This window comes from Falco naumanni, chromosome 1 (assembly GCF_017639655.2).
Source record: "Falco naumanni isolate bFalNau1 chromosome 1, bFalNau1.pat, whole genome shotgun sequence".
In the NCBI taxonomy this organism is placed as follows: Eukaryota; Metazoa; Chordata; class Aves; order Falconiformes; family Falconidae; genus Falco; species Falco naumanni.
This window is the reverse complement of record NC_054054.1, coordinates 60,227,938-60,246,048: the sequence shown is the minus strand read 5'-3', so window position 1 is coordinate 60,246,048 and position 18,111 is coordinate 60,227,938. Positions and strand designations below refer to the sequence as shown.

The 18,111-nt window shown below is 33.3% G+C and overlaps 1 protein-coding gene across 2 annotated transcripts in view; it reads left to right on the top strand.

Annotated features, from left to right (window-relative positions):
• The window catches only part of SGCZ (sarcoglycan zeta), a 222,106-nt gene that overhangs the window by 156,551 nt on the left and 47,444 nt on the right, over nucleotides 1-18,111 (top strand). Inside the window, exon 4 of one of the 2 annotated variants that reach the window (XM_040582383.1) lies at nucleotides 12,329-12,451. The exons of the other annotated variant lie outside the window; for it this stretch is intronic. Within the exon in view, the coding sequence (XP_040438317.1) occupies nucleotides 12,329-12,451 (123 nt within the window). The remainder of the gene's footprint in view (nucleotides 1-12,328; nucleotides 12,452-18,111) is intronic. 2 annotated transcript variants of the gene reach the window in all.

Here is an 18,111-nt window from a genome sequence, read left to right as displayed (position 1 = left end):
TAAGTTAGCCCAACATTAGTCCCAAACATGAGTTTCCCTTTGTGATGTTCTGGACAGATGTTTTGTTTGGAGAAGCTGTTTTGTTGCTCTTCTCTCATGTGTATTATGAAAGCACCTGGACTACCTACCACCTTAAAGCTGACAGGTTTTAGTGAAAAGTTCCTAACCATTTTTCTTCTGGAATGGAGAAAGTAGTTTTCTGTTATGGGAAGGGATGATGGGATTCTTCTGACACTCACCTGGTTTGTAAGAAAGAAAGGGAAATTTGCTAATATTCTGTCTCTAGTTGGTCTTTTCTGGGTCTTTGCTTGGTTGGTTGGTTGATTGGTTGGGTTTGATTTCTTTTCTCTGTGGAACTTGTATAGGAAGCCAGATGCTAATTTAGCACATCTATTTTCTCTGTGGTAGAGTGATTCTAGTTGGCTTGCCATGCTGCCAAAGGAAAAGCTTTCAAGCCCAGACAAAAATTCCACCCATGCTGCAAGTCTTGCCTCTGAATTTATACATCCATCTGCATCTAGGTTAGATTCCTTTCCAGGTACAAAATCATACGAACCTCTGAGGACACTTCAGATTTCCCCATGATACTAAACTTGTTCAGTTACCGTAAAACCTTACTCCCAAGGTTACCAATATAACCTTTGTAAGTGGTGTGTTTGGAAGGCAGGCAATCTGGGAGTGATTCAAATCACAGATAAGGACACACAGAATTTAAGTGTCAGCAGGGCAGGAATTTCAGGTAGATGTCTTCATCTGTGAATTGAATTGCACCTTCTGTGTTACAAGTCAATGATGAATCTCATTGAGAACCTTAATCAGAAGAGACACTTCCAGAAGCTAGAGCCCAAATCTGCTTTTATCCTGCTTCTGCAGTTTTCCTGGCCCTTTTTCTACTGTCAAGGGCAAGGAGGCAAGTAATTTCCTAAATGGATAATATAAAAATCCTCCAAGCTGGGCTGAGCCATCATCATCTTACGCTATCATAATATTCAATGACAGTTGTTTGGAAATCTGCAAATGCAGTTCACTGATCTGCAAAGTACCAGAAGAGTTTAAAATTATCATTTTCTGGTCATCAGGCTATAGTTTTTTACTCCTATTTTACTACTCAGTAGTACCCAGTGTTAGCCTTTTTATAGATTAATCCTGTGTGTCTTTTAATATTTTGTACATTTTATCATTAAAACTTTCTCAGATAAAGCCTGATTATCTGAAATGTTAACGCATATTGCACAGATAAAGCAATTTTATATGAAATGCTAACACCTTTTGCATAGATAACTTCAGATAACACAGATAACTTTGTACCCTTTAGCTAAAGAAGATAATCTGAGAAACAGTCACTTTGAAAAAATATTTTTTCTCGTTTTCCCTATGTTACAGATGTCAGTGTTGAGTTCATTTTACAGAAATGTAAAATTGTGGGGGTTTTTAACATTCCTTTTCCAAGAACTCCTAAGTACTCTGGCAGCTTTTAACCTTTGTTTCAGTTGTCTTATCTGAAAATGTGGTGAATACAATTATTGATTTAAAAAAGTTTAATCTGCATTCAGAAACCTTTTAATGCTCTAATTCAGTACATTGTGAATATAATTATACAATATTTTCTAGTCACAGCAGGTTATATTAGAAGTCCATGGACAGCTGCCAAAAGCATCTGGAAAAACAACTTCTATCTTTTTGATGAAATTGGGAGGGGGGAGGAAGATTGAAAACTAACTTCTGAATAATAAGTGTATAGAGAGAATACAAATACTTACATTAGCCTTTGATTTATATTAATAAATCCCCCAAAATGTTCAAAACACAGAGAAGAAATAAATTTCAGAATTTGTCTAAAACCTACAGAGAATATTACCAGTAAGAAATAAGAAAACTGAAATGCTTTTCCTTTTAAATTTCACAAAGCAAGATACGTAACAGTTAGTATAAAAGGTCACAGGGTAAAATCAGGATGAGAAAAGGTAAGGAACCATTAGGTTACATGAATGTATTTGACTTCATCGAATTTCAGTTCAAGTCCAGTTCACCTCAGAATGATAAAGCAGGCAGCAGAAAGGTACTTGTGCTATTAGCAATTATTTCAGAAAGTATGTTGATAAGAGATAAGATCTCAATGGGTGCAAAAAGGTCAAATAACAGATCTGTATAAGAAAAAAGAAAGGTTGTAGAGATTTACAGACAAGTGATTTTCAGTAGAATTTCTGGGAAATTTTCACAACGTTCAATAGAAAAGTCAGGCTGAATCTGACCTAAAGGAAATAAATAATGGTAAATAGAAACAGTTTGAGAGGGGAATGAATGACCTTGTAATCTCTAAGATGTTATATTTCCCAGAGAGAAATGCAACATTCCTATTTTATCTTTGAGATTCGTCTATGTAATGAAGAAATTTCACAGTCTCCTTAATGTCTTGTTCCTGCTCTTGCTATTTGATTTGAATGTGCTGATAAGCACAGCGTGTAGTCATATACCTTATATTATGTATTGTTCTGTCTGGGTTTAACTCTGATTTCTTTTCAGTGAAATACACGGTAAATAATATACTTCAGTTACTTAGTTGGCAACTGGGTTTTCGTAAGACGTGTAGTGGCCAAACAACATAAAAATAAACTTCTTGCCTAATTCAGCTAACCAAGGCAATGGACACTTTTCCACTGATGTTGCATGGAAATGTAGCCCATAGACTGCTTCAGTAAACCTCAGCTTCCAAAAGGTATATGATCAGCTTTGTAAATTATTTCAGTTGTAAAAACCAACTGTGTCACATAAAGGTAAGAATGCTAAGTTTGAGAATAATGATGAAAACTTGGAAAATTCTCTTAGGATTTAGTGCTGTTCAGATTGCATTCATCATGAGGGAGAAAAATTGATAAATTTGTTATTCCCATTCATGTTTTGGATTACTCCAAAATACATTAAAGTTATAATTCATTCATTTACACCAGATGGACATTTGAGCTTGTCAGTGAAAGCTAAGTTGATAAAAGCAGCTGTAAGAGAACTTTAACATAGTGTGGCTATTTACTGGTATCACAAAGAAAGATTCCTGGACAGCAGAGAAAAACATCCATAGGAAAGATAATGCAATAAGGTTTGTAATACAAAATAATATATATTTATTTATAATTTAATTTATTTAGTATTTATTTTATATTTAAATATATTTCATTTAATAATTTATTTAGTAATTTTTATGTATTGTTACTTATTTTAAATATAGTTCTTATATATTATTTATATATGTTTATAATATATTTATAGTATTATAAGAAAAATTAGTCAGATAGGAAACTCATTATACTCACTACAAGCCTCAATTCATCTAGCTCATGTTTTGAATAAACTAAACTTAATAAGATTATAAATAGAGCAAAACATACAGTCTTAAGTCTTACACATACGACGAGCCTGGCATATCTTCCTTTGACTTGCTTAGCTTTCTTACCTAAGGACCCATGTAAGTGATTAATATATTACAGCTAAAGTTACAACCTCTCAGCCAAGCCACAGGAGCAGACAATGCATATGTTTTTAGCCATTACAGAAGCAAAATAAATTCATTAACTTAAAGCTCAAGCGAACTACAAGCACATTTCACTTTTATTCATCCATGTGTATTGCTCATAGCTGATGAAACCTATGAATAGCTGTATCAGATCAGACCAAAGGTATATTATTAGCCATGTAATTTCTGAAAGTCTCCAATAGAAAATGCATGTGATAGGGATAGCAGGAGCAAAAAGCACAGATTGGCTCTTGTGCAATTGTGACATCGTATAGAATTAGCATGGAGAGTGCGGTCTGCTGCAAATTTAACACAATTTTCACCTATATTTTCATACCTGGCTTTCCACCATCAGGAAGCACCAGGAAGGCAGAGGGAAGGATATATTCCATCCATTGCCAAGGTGATAGGCAATATTTTAGGTGTATCTTTTCATGAAGTTCCTAGAAGCAAGAGCTGCCCGAGAGGGTGGAATTTTCCTGTAAGCTTCCATTTGACCAAGTCTTAAACCTGTAATATCACTATCTATGGCTACCCGTGGGCCTTCTGAAGAAGGCAGAAATATGCTACCACCATACCTGTAGCCTGATTCAGATCATTCTACTTAATATTCTTTGTTCATGTATTTTTATCCTACATAAATGTGTAGCTTATCCCTGTGCTAATTTATGTCAACAGCCTGTCTTATTCACTATAGTCTGATGCTAAAAAAGATAATGAATACATGCACTGCTGCTTCTGGTCTAGCACTTGCTCCAGTTTCCCTTGTCTGAATAGGTCATCATTCAGACTAGGAAACGTCAAAGGTCAACCTCTCCTAAAAGCAGTAGGTCTCTGACACCTCCACAGCATGGCCATGAACTATTAACAGACCCAGCTAGGTTATTTTTTAACTGCCACTTTCACAGTTTTTTCATATAATGAAGATGGTCCCTTCCCTTCGTCAGCAAACAGAATACAGAATATGTTCTGATTGCCATGAATGTTTGCTTGTGTAGATGTCTTGCTCCCAGCTGAAAGCTCTTTTTATTCAAATTCCTCAATGCTTCTATTCAGCTGGTATGAGTCCTTCATTTGCATTATTGCATTTGCATTCACTGAAAATTTTCTGAGACCTCTGTTGGCCAAAATAATTTAATGTCTAACTTTCCTGTGATTATTAACACAATTTTTTTCTAGGTGTATATTTCACAAATATTTATTTTAGAACCAGATCAGGCTTGATTCTTTATTAAAAATGCTTTATCTCTTTTACCTCCAATTTCAGAAGCTTCAACACATTCTCATAAAAGTTACTTTGCCATCCAAAAATACCCTGCATTTAATAAATGTTTAAATAACCCATCTTTCATTGAGGAATTAGAACACAATACATTGAATTTCATTATGTTCTTCATGTACAAAGATCATAAATTTATGGTAATTCCTTTATTTTGTGATTTATTTCCTATCTATTTCTATGTCTGAATTTGTTGTCTGCCAGAAGGTGATTTAGAAATCAGGCACAACTGTTGTGTTCATCTACATTGACACCAGCTCATAAAATATCTTTATCAACAGAAGAGAGAAAAAGTGTAGCTTGTGTATTTAGTATTCTTGATAGTTACTATTCCCCGTGCATCTCAGTTTCAACTTATGTTTCGGTAAGTTGAAAATCAATGGAAGTGTGTTGTAGATGGCTGGAAACAGACCAGAAGACAAAGCAAAGCAAACATTAGCTTCAGCCTGTTTTTAATATTTGTGCTACTTTCACGGTTGTTGATGGGAGTGTGAACAGAGCGCTTTACTGCTGAGAAAGAACATATCATCAACTTATATATAAGGTTAAAGTCCCAAACATTTTTTGTGTGTGTGCTAAATGAATAATGAGCAGTATTTGATATTCTTAAAAAGTAAAAACTAAGACTAAAGTATGTTTGGGTGGAAACTGGTGCAATTGCAGAAATTACAACTTTTAGTTTGTCTGTTTTGTCTCCACAGTAATGACTTTCTATATTGTTTCTTATTTTCACAAGTTTCATACAAGCATTATTACCTCTATTATATCACTTTATGGAAAATTGGAAGAGAGATTAACTTTGTGGAAAATACTTAGGAAAAAAAAAAAAAGAGTTAAAACCTGAATATCTTTTCCTACAGCAAAAACATAATACAGTGCATTATAAAGCAAAATATGCATAACCACAGAATTAGTTGAGGTGAAGTTCAGTCTGTTGGTAAGGGAAATCTGAACTGACCAGCAAGCTGTAATGACTGTAAATGTTCTCCAAATAGTGGAAAAAAAACACTATATGCTGTCCAGGATGAGCAGCAGTTACCACTGTAATAAACTTCATAGTTCTGCCAAAAAAAAAAAAAAAAAAAAAAAAACCACACCCCAAACTACTTATGCATGCTTATCACATACCAAAAATTTGATCTCCTTGCTTAAAAAAAACCCAAAACCTTACCAATGGTTTACATTTGTCATGTAATTACAGTATTATACAAATCAAGATTTTTACCTGACAACATTAAATCGTATTTGTTAAAGGGAGTGTTTACCCTTCCATCTTTAAAATTGTGTCTTCATGGTCATATTTGAGCCTTGGAAGACTGGTGAGTTCTTGGTAGCATTTATTATAATTCCAAGCAGTGGTTATAATTTTTTTTCCTAAATAATAATAAAGTAGAACAGGGCATCATTGACTTTAAAAAGCAAAATGTTAAATGCTTGCCTTCTACATAGTTGTTATTATGGTATTATTTAACAAGTAAGTCAAGCTAGACACTGTACATATTCAACATAGATACTGTTCTTGTCTTGAAATTTATTCTCTATTAGTGTTAATCTGGATTACAGCACTATAATTTTCTGTACCCCTATTGTATGCATCGGTCAACATTCTCATTTAAGACAGCTTAACTATAGCTAAAGTGAATAATTTTATGCTTTGTACCATTTTTAATGTAGCTGGCTTAATGATAGATTTGATTATACAACTACTGTTCAGCAAGCATGTGTAATAAACCATCATTATATATGCTGTATGGATGAATATGAAATGTACATTTTTCATGTATATGCTTTAGATTAATGGAATTTCACAGACATTTAGTAACTTAATTCACGATTATACAACTGAATTTACAAGTAAACAATTTTCCTATACACAAGATTACAAGTGAGATTGACATGGACATACCTTGATCCTGGTGGTTAAAGCTATTAAGCTGACTGAATCTCTAGTATGAAGAAGGTTAGTAGTACAGTATAAGGTAGCACAGCTAGAAAGCACTTCAGAGCATGTGCTTGGTAGAAATTAATTTTTCAAACAGAATTTGAAAGATAGATTTTTCATGCTTATTTCTCTGGACTGAAATATGCATTATTCAAGCAGATAAGTTTTGCTGAAAATAAGCATAGTGGATAGTGTGATTGCTCTACGAGTTTGAGATAAAAAATTCAAAGTATTTTCTTTGTTCATACAAAGTATTCTAAGAGGTGATGCATCATTTTTGTTGGTATAATAAAGATTCAGACATTTTATGAGACATATATGTTTGTAGAATGTTTCTGGAACACAGCAATTTCCATTACAGCTAAAAAGATAATGCACTAATGCATTGCACATGCAACTGCTTACACTTATTTCAACTGGGAAATCAAAACGTAATGAAACAGAATTCCATTTTGATAGCATTGATTACTCAGTAGGCGGTTTAACTACTCAATGCCATTTTCATGACTTTCACATCTGGTTCTACGTCAAAGAGACAAACATAACGTGTATTATGTTTTGTTAGTAATCTCTCAAGTGGCTTGAATGCACTAACCACTCTTTCAGTGATAAGTGAGTAATACTAAGTGATGCACTGTTAAGTCCTGAGTGCAACATAATTAAAAAGCCCATTTATTTTATCATAAAATTGTAGTTATATCCTGTAATGATATTTTGGACTAACTGAACGCTAGGTGTACTTTCATACACTGTGATGCTGAAGAAGCACAGATGCTAAGCATCTAAATAAAATATATGCATTTCTTTGTAGAAGGTCTAGATCATTGTTCTGTAAGTCAATCTTCATGAAAAGCTATATTAACCTAAATACATCACAAGTTTTAAAAGACAGCTGTTGAAACATGGGCTGTAACTTGCAGTGATATATAATGAGTAAGAATGTGGCAGATCTTTTTTCTCTTTGATTTCTCTCATGTTTTCTGTTAGTCCCTTTTCTTTACAGAGCTAAAAACTTTAATGTTTGTAAATTAATAGCATCACGGTATTTATAATGCCACTTACTTTTAGGTAGCTAAGCAATCATCGGCTCTTAAACAAAGATTAAACTAGTTAGTATTCAGTTATTTGTGATTATCCTTTGGTTTCCTGATGCATAACTTTGGTTGCAGGACGAGAAGAGCTTCAATGTTCCATGCCTTTTCAGCTTTGCTTTCCTGTCACTGCAGGATGCTGCTGCTGTTTTCAGGCAGGCAGAGCACCAACCTGGACTCCTTGCTTTTCAGCCCGTCACTGTTAAAAACCAAATCTCCCAGACTGTGACAATAAACACTGGTTGTATTGGGGTTTGGTTTTTTTTTCTAATCAGTTGAGTGAAGTGTTTTGCTTTTCATGGAATCACTTGGGTTGGAAGGGACCTTTAAAGGTCACCTACTCCAACCCCTCGCTGCCATGAGCAGGGACATCTTAAACTAGATAATGTTGCTCAGAGCCCCATCCAACCTGACCTTGAATGTTTCCAGGGATGGAGCATCTACCAACACTAGGCAACATGTTCCAGTGTTTCATCACTCTTCCTTACATCTACTCTAAAAATCCACCCTTTTACTTTGAAACCATTACCCCTTCTTCTATCACAACAGGCCATAATAAAAACTTTGTCCCCTTTGTTGTGTTCTCGTTACCTGTATGCATAAATGAGCAAAGTATTATTACAAACCATTCTTCAGACAATGCTTCACTTGAAGCAAAAGGCACTCAGTGTACCTGGGTTTATTACCTGTCATAGCACAAATATCCTGACTGACTTTTATCCAGAAGATGTAGGACGGAATTTAAGCTTTTTGTCCTCAGATTGTTTCCCCAAAATCTGACTGAAGTATGCTCTCTGACTGTTGAAGTGAGACTCAAAGGCTCTCCATCCTCCTTGCAGTTTCCCTCCAAAGGAAATGCAAGCACCCAGCAGGCACACCAGTCCAGGGGTGCCACACCAGTCCAGCAAGTGCAGGCAAACCAGATACTGAGCTCTGTGAATGCACTTACCAGTAGGATATGCCTACATTTTAGGGACTGGTGTTACCTTTATGTTTTGTGCAATGTCTTTTCCTTCTGCAAAATGGGGGAAATAATACAGTGTTTTGTATACAGTGGTGTTTAAAGATATTAAAGTGTGTGATCTTCTTGATTATTGTGTTAATCTATCAAGTGCTATATTTATAATATGTTCTGGAATGCAAGAGTTTCACATAGAACACTATGGTAGTTGTTAACCAACCTGGAGTCATGAACTTATTGTTTAATATAAAATTCATATCTTTCGTTAACTGAAATCTACTTCAACAGAATTCTTACCTACGCTTTCCAACAATGATTCAAAATGTAGCCCTTATGAAGTGTAATACATTCTATTCTAAGACAAGTCTTATAAATTTACAAAATTTACGTTCTTATAAATGCAAATTAGAATATTATTGAAAACTAGACTTGTGCAGAAAAATAAATGCACAATTCTAGAAGGTCTTTAAGATCTGGAAGTCAAACCTGTGACTAAACCAGGAAAAATGATTGCTTCCAATTTTTCCTCAAAGGAAGATATTTTAAGTCAATTTAAAAATGGCTTTTATAAATTTTGCATTAAATTAATGCATTTTTATTGTATGCTTTTTAAATATTTCAAAATGAAGAACAAACTTTCTCAAACCAAAAGTAAATACTATTTCAAAACTGTCTCAATATGGAATGTTTTGATAGCATCAGATATTTTTTCAATTATGAAAAAAAATAACAGAAGTAGTAGTAAGAAAATATATGCCAATGAAGAAAAGCTAGACATTGTAAAAGGCTTATGTAAAATGTAAATGGTTTCTTTGCTTACCATAGTAATTCTATTGGATTTTGAATCTTGCGGTGTACAATTTTATTAGGGCAGCCTAAACAATTTAGCAATAGGCCTGTTTTTTCACCCTCCAGAGGACACAGGGGCAAAATATTGATGGTACATGGAGAGGGAACAATTGTTCTTCTAACTGCAATGAAATGGTGAAGTAGCCGCATGCATTCTTATTGAAAGTATGAAGCTACCACTTATTTTGTCATCAATAGTTTTAGCAATGACTTTGATGTTATCTTGAATATCTTTCTTCAAACCACAAGGTTTCTGGAACTTTTATGTCCAACAAGAAATCATTGATCTTTAGCCTCTACAGGTCTTCCTATTCTTAACCATGAGAAGCATTCTAGAATAAAATTTTTTGTGCTGTGCTATGTAAAGACAGTTACACCTTGGCTTTACTGTTGTGAACCGTGTTTGTTCGTGACTGTCATATATCTTTTTGGTCACTGAATCATAGCTGTGTGTAAATTATCAATTGATTGTAAATTATCTGTGGATTATATAAACTTCAGAAGTCATCCATAAAAGATCATCTATATTTTCTGCAAGTATTTTAAAAGCCTATTTTTTTTTACATTTTCTCTTTCTTCCAAATGAATTAAATAGTAATATCATACGTTTTATTACAGTTCTTACAATAATCTGAGTTATGTGTTTGTCCCAGTTTCATAGAGTAACTGGATATAGCCAACAAAAGTATGATATATTTTGCGAAACAACATATACGCTTAACATATCTGTAAACTAAGAAGTAAAATTGAAAAAAAATATGAATTGACCTTCTAACTTTCACTTCAGTTTCTGCCACTGGACAGACTCACAACAGTCTGTTGAACTCACTAGAGGCCTGCTAATGTCTAGATCTCATTGGGTTTCATAGAATAAGCATTCATATAACAAATACAAATACATTTTTAACAGCTTTTTAAGAAGATATCTTCACCTGTGGCGATGCAAAAGAATGGTGTATCCTTCCCAACCATATTGCTAGCATGCATCATTAGCTACGTGCTAGTATTTTAAATAAATAATTCAGATATACCTGGGGACAACACTATCAGGGAAACAGAAATGATCTTTCAAAAGTATTTTTAGTAATGGATGAGTTCAGTAAGACAGCTATGTGTGAATATATATTGTAATTACATTTATCCTGATGGACAATTAGACTTTGTTACATCTTTTATTAGTGAGCATCCTGGGATGTTTGTGAGATGTAACGTTTATCACCTGGCTAACAATAGGTTGTCTGAAATATGTCCTGGTCTGTCTTTATGAAAATGTAGATTTTTTCCAAAACAAATCCAACAACCTGATTATTGCATTTTAAATAATATTTTTAAATATTGTAGAGAGAGGTAGAAAATACCATTTTACAATTTTACATCAGAATAAACATGTCTATTTTGAAGAAAACAAGACATCATAAGTATTATTATAATTAATTTTCATTTTCTTTTTACAGTCATTGAATTAAAAATAGCCAGAAATTTTTCACAGTACAAATGTAAGTTCATCTGAAAGAGGAATTGTTGTTTTAATTTTATAGCTGATTCTGCAAATTAAGGGCTGCTATGGCAATTCCTCATCCAAAGTTAGTTATTACAGGTTTTATATTTCTTATTATATATTTTGGTAATGTACATTTGCATATTAAACAGAAAACTTCCACATTATGGAAGCAGATTTTTTTTACAAACCTGTAACCAGACTGATAAACTGAAATGACATACATGGATTTCTTTGCCATAATGCCTTCCCCATGATTTTTAACCTTATATATTGATGGGTCATTCAGATGTACATTAGAAATCTAATCAGGGGTCAATGAGAAAATTATCAGGCAATTATTTCCTGAAATGTTGTAATTTGCCTTACAGCTGGTTGTGCTATATGCGCTTCATTGTTTTTCAGAACCATTTTCAGAACTGAAGTTTTGCTTTCACTTATTAAAAAAATAAAATAAAATAAAACTTTTCAGAACTTAGCAGACAAAACACTGAAGAGTAGGATAAGACTTGTAAATTGAAAACCAATAAATTTAACAGAGTTTTGTAGCTGCAGCCTTTTTTTTATTTTACCGTTAGATGCAATTCCATAAGTCGTCCCCATTTCAGAAAATTTTTAGGGTTTTGGAGCTTTGAGACATTTGGGAATCTTGTTTCATAGACTATGAAATAAATTGCGATATCTCCCTTCATCTTTTTTCTTTGCTTTGTTGAGTTTTTTTGTTTTGTTATTCCATTGTTCAAGTTTGCGGTAAAACTGAATGAAAAATACTTTTCTACTGTGTTGATTTGTTGGTCTTTATGGAATAGGCTCATACGTTGTTGGGTTTTTTTGTTTGTTTGTTTGTTTTTTCCATTGGAAAGAAACTGTAATTTAAGCTGAGCAAACCCCTGAAAGCTGTGCCTGAATTGGCATTTCAAGATCTCAGAGTTCAAGCACATTCTAAATTCCTGTGTTGACTTCCACAGAACATTGAAATAGATGTTTTCTATAGTTACTTTAAATTCTATCCCAATATGCAATAGCGAAATAGTTACTCTGTAAATTAATTTAACAATATTTTGTAATACCAATTATGTGCCAGGCTTAAAGCAAGCCTGTATCATGTATTTCCTATGTTCTGGATATTCCATATATGCTAATGATTACTTTTATTCTTACAAAATATCACAGATGAAACATTCACTTCCTTGATTTCAGGAGCTGATGCTGTGGAGGCCCAGTGTAAAAGATTTGAAGTGAGAGCAAGTGAAGGTGGAAAAGTATTGTTTTCTGCAGATGAAGATGAGATTGTCATTGGAGCTGACAGACTGAAAGTAACAGGTATGGTAATAATAAGGTTTCTAAATGGAAGTAAACTCTGTTTCTTTCTGTTTGTTGTTTGGGATTTTTTTTAGGTTTGTTTTATTTTTTTGTGTGTGTTTTTAATATATATAAAATATAACAATATTTTAATTTAAAATATATAAAAATATAATATATTTTATAATTAGTAATAATTAATCTATCAGTCTTCAACAAAATTTTCAACCATTGGTGAGGAAAAAGTCTTATCATCAGTGATTGCTTGACCAACCAAAAGATACAGCACAATCTAAAAATCAATTCCTGTACAGGCAGATTTGAACTTAAACTCTGCAGGAAAAACTATGGTACAAATCACAGTGATCTGGCTTTTATATGATACCATTGAGCATAGTTTTGCAGTACCTAGGCCATTTGTTTAGGTAATGCCCCTTCACAATGATAAAAACTATTGTTATATAATATGACCTTTGTTTTTTCTGTACACAAAGTGTCAAGTCTAACTTCCATGTGAATTAAGGGTATGTACTCTGCTTTAGGAGGCTCAGCTGAAGTGTAGGTAGTAGGAACCTTGGCTGGACTTGAACATTTGTTCAATAGTTTGTTCAATAAGTTGAAAAAAGTTCTCCTTGGCATTTTACGATCATCATTACATATATATCTATATGTATCAATAACTCATTTGATATTAGAAATGTGTTAGCTTATAAAAAAAATAAATCATTTACCTAAGTGTGTTTTAAATAAATGCTTTAACTTTGACTGCTTGATAAAATCTTATCTGAATTTAGGCTGGACTTGAGCTAGTCTAATATATTCATAATCTCAAATAAGATACAGAACTTGAATTGCTTCACCAGTCAGGGATGTTTAGCTTTAGGTCAGTCTGTATCTGGGGATGCCTGCTTTACAGAGTTCAAAATCAACCTACTAGATTGAAAGTTCAGTTCTGTAGAAAGTGTAAGATGGTTCTGGTTTATGATGATTATAAGATATCTCTTTCTTGTCTGTAAAACTAAGTAATGCATTATTAGCAACTTCAAGCTTCTTTTTAAAAATAAGTATTAGGTAGTTCTGCTTCTGTATAATGCTACATATAACATTAGAATAGATCCAGGAAGTAGAGTCAAACTGGACTTTCCTCATAAGCCTTCAAGATCGTTGCTTGCCAGTATGTGGGATAACTTTTCTTCCCCATTCCTTCCTGTCTGACCTCTGTCTATCTTCTCTCACCAAGCAAGTTGTTTTAATACTGTTAAACCAAAATAAAAAGCTTTTACAAGCAGGTAGTTTAGTGATGTTGCAGTATTCAATATAGTACATTAAATTGTATTGGCTTACCAAATTTGAGGTTAGGAGGAGACATCAGTATTTTGTTGAGTCAGGAGCAATTCTTCATTGATAGCAGTTGTACAAAAATTTTGCCACAGTAAAACCTAAGATAATAACTGGATTAACACAAGAAGAAAAAAGAGAATCATACTGAATCCCTCTTAATTTCAAACTTGATCAGAATATTATACTGAGAAAGTAAATATTAAACATGGGAGATTTCAAGGCATCTATCATAAGCTAAAAAATAAAACATCTTACAAATGACACAGAGGATTAGATTTCCTGTCGTTATGAAATGCAATCATGAGTTGTAGATGTCAAGATAATTTATTTTTTTTTATTGGACTTCAAAAGCAAAGCACTGCTCAACTGTCGTTAACTTCAAAGGGGCTTGAGTTCCACAGCACCTGTAGACATCAGTCGCATAGAACACAGAATAACTAATGAAAATTTATTCAGTGATGCTTAGCATGGGATATAAGTTTGTTCCTGTGAATTAAACAGAATTTTCTCCTTAATTCTAGACATACACTTGACTGTATGTATATTTATATTAAAAAAAAATAAACCAAAACCAAAAAAACCCAAACCACAACAGAAAAGAAAAGGCTAGGGAAAACCTATAGTTAATGCTGCTTTAATATATTCATCTGAGTTTCAGGGATTACTGTATACCTGTTGAATCCTACCAGAGAATCTCACCACTTGAGTTGTTTGTACAAGTAACTGATTTTCCTTCTGTGGCTAAAATGAGAACTAAATGAGAGTGAGGATTGAATTTTCAGGAAAACGTTTCATTGGACTAGAAAAACAATTAAAACATTGACTTGAATTACTGGTGCACACACACATAAAAAGAAAGATTTAGACAGCATTTAAATATCAAAAAGAAAATATGCATATAGGAGGGTTTATCAGGTTCCGAGTGCTGTCATTTAGGTCATGAAGTCAAATAAAAATTATGTTCCATTAAAAAGCCTAACATCCAACATTTTGGGTAGTTTGTTTAGAAAAAACTGTTCAGGTTTTTTGTAATTTTAATTTGAAAGAGTAACTTTTAAAAATAACTTGAAAATTGTCTTTTTTTGTTTTTATTCAGAAGTAATTTAATGAAGTTGAGATCATTTTCTCCAATTTCTGGATAATCATGTTGAAATCAGATTTCATTAGTAAACTGTCTTATAATGAGGCTGTAAAAGGCTAGTTTCAAAATTTTATGCTTTAAATCCCTAGGGCCCACTTTAAGTTAACTCTTCCATCATTTTCTTAGAGGAGAAAAATGAAGGGAACGGTATTAGATTTCTAAATCAATGAGCATTTCTGAAAGGCTTAGGCCAAATAACCTCATATCCCAATTTCTGTAACCCTGAAAGGATTTCTGCAGCATAAGTACTAATCTTCAGCCAAATAATAAATCTATAATGAGACATCTATGCTTTACTGTTGACTCCAGTCTAAAGCTCAAATTATTTAACACAGATTTCCCAATGGAGACCAAAAGTTGTATGCCCATACAATCTCCAGAGAAATAATTAAAGAAGAGAAATCTCCCAAAGGGTGAAAAAAAATTTTCTGTCTTCATGGAAAAATAAAATAACAACATCTTTCTTGCATGTAATAAGTAGCTCTTTGAATTCTATCCAAGATTGTACGATACCTTTAAATTCTTCAGCAGACTCATGAAAGGTGATGAGTCTCTGTAAGTTACATCAATCAGACTGCATTACCCTATATGACATGACTGATGAAACCTGGCAAGACATCATAATGTCAAATGTCAACCAGATATTTTTTTAGTGTGTTTTTTTAAAGCCTGCATTTTGATAGTCATGTTGCCTTGGGGTAAATATAGGAAAGGAGCAATGGAAGAACAAAGAAAAGAAAAATTAGTATCAAAAAACCAAAAATAAGCTGTGCTTATTTGGAGACAAAACTCTCACGAGTAGTTATGTGAGGTACTACAATGAAAACCTGACCTTATTTTATTGCTTAGCTGTGAAGAGTGTCTCTTTGGAAACACTTCACTGCAAGTGGGTCCAATAAATGATGCATTTTGGTAATTAATTTTCTAAAGCGTGCCCATTTCATGGGCATTTATAAACTACTGTGGCAATGTGAGATTTACTTTATATGACTTTTTCTCAATTCAGAAGAATGCTTTTGTAATGCAGAGCTTTAAAAAGCAATCTATCATAAGGCAGTATAAGAAATTCTTGAATAATTTAAACTTGAAAGATTAAGTTTACAGCTTCTCATTGATTATTTTTGTAACATTTTTTATTTGTGAATTTTTATATAGGCAGTCTATTCCAGGAAGAAAGGTATAGTAGAAACAGGCTAGTAATCTAGATATTAATATAATTCCCAGGTAAGAAAAATATGGAGTCAGAAGTAGCACTTTTTGTTTTAGAGACATCACAGATACATATTTCCCTGTTAAGAGTCTCTCAATTTAAAATCAGGCAGCTGGCTGATTTAATTCAGGCTCCTTATTTTTCCTTCCGTTTTTACTTTTGCTTTTTCTTTTAACTGTGTTAATAAAAAAGCTTTCTAATTTATTATTCAAGGAAAGAAGAAAAAAGATTCAACCTCTGCTTTGTTAGGCAGAGCCAGTAGAATTGCGGCATAGTGTTGCCCCTTTGCCCAGGGATGCCTCCTACCAGCAAGTTCAAGGCGTATCGTAGAGCTTTGTATGGAGGGAAGAGAAAGTCACAATAAAGTAAACACATTGCCAAAGACCTGGGAAACAAGCAGGAATAAGGAGCTCAGTTTCTAGAGGGCTCACAGTTTCCTTTCTGCATATGGTTAAACCTCTGTCCATCCCTTGTATTCACCTTGTCCCAACGAATGAACAGCACCTATAGCATCATGGAGTCTTCTCTACTCCCTCTGCAGTTACAGAGCAAGAGTATCTGTTTGGCTTTTACTTCTGCTCTTTAAATCTTAGTACAGGTTTTCTGGCCTATGCTTTTATTCTATATTTCTTTTAATTGCAATATGATCTCTCTAAAATGAGCTTGTAGCAGAACTTGAAAACACTGTATTGGTCGCACTGATTGGTGCGAGTACAGGCGTATATCACAGCTCAGCTTTATCCTGCTGCAGTACTTTTGAGAAAACAGATAAAGAAGGCCTAGCTCAACGTATGCTTTTCTAAAACACTGCTACAAAAGAAGGTTGTCATTCTTTCTATAAAAAACTTCCACTATACATTTCCGTTAGTATAGTTTGTCTTTTTTTTTTTTTTTTTTAAACCAAACTTGTAGTGTAGCAACTGTATAAGAAGTACTAAGCAAAGCAGAGGTCACCTAGTGATACCCTAAGCAAAACACCTACTTTTTTTGACAATGTAACTGAGGGTTTTTTCCCTCTGACTTTTGAGGGTGTTTGCTCAGTTAAGGCTAAAAGCATGTTATCAGAGACTTTTTTGTCCATTAAACTTACAATGTCTTATCCAAATTATACATTTTTCTTTTTTTGAAAAGAATATCTCTTTATATTTTTTTGAAGAAAAGACTGCAATTTATTTTTTAATTGTCTCCTACATGTTCTTCTGATCCATATACTTCATTCAGACTTGGTTATAGTGTTCTTTATTTAACCATGATTTTATCTCTGACCTTTCTTACAAAGCCCATAAAAACAGTAGTGTAACTTAATTTGTTACAAGGTACTTTCTTCTAAATCAGTTGTACTTCTAGATGTACCTTTTTATTAATCATGTTTAAAAAAAGGCAAGGCAAAAACGAGTTTGCAAATTAAACTACATAGGATTTACATCAGAAACCATTACTGTTCTGCAGTCAAATCCAGTTGTGTTTTCTTGATGCAGCAAATAAGCTGTGTAACTTCTAAATAATCTAGACTAGATAAGCTTTCTGAGGAACTAATTTATTTTGTTTCCCTATTACTTAGCTGCTGGTTTATTTTCTGTCATCCTTTATTGCTGTATGTCTGAGTGGTATCATCTGTTTTAGCACAGGACCTGAAGTCCTTTCCAAATAAAACTCATGTTTTAAATAATGATAATTAATATGTTAAGAGTAAATAAATAAGAAGCTAGTTAAAAACTTGTCAGTTAATGTTTTACCAAGATTTTAGTAATCGTTCTATAGAGTTCAACTGCTTGCATAATTTATTGAACCACAAAGCTTTTCAGATATATGGAGCTCCGTGTTTGTATTGTGTGAGTTGATGTAACTAGCTGAACATTACTTTGTTTCTGTATTTCAAACATAATAATAGATCTCATAATGGGAATTGTAGTTGTAATAAGGCTTGCACGTGGTTGCTAGCAGTAGCAAGAGAAACAAAAAGGAGTGCATCAGTAAGTAGGTTTTGAT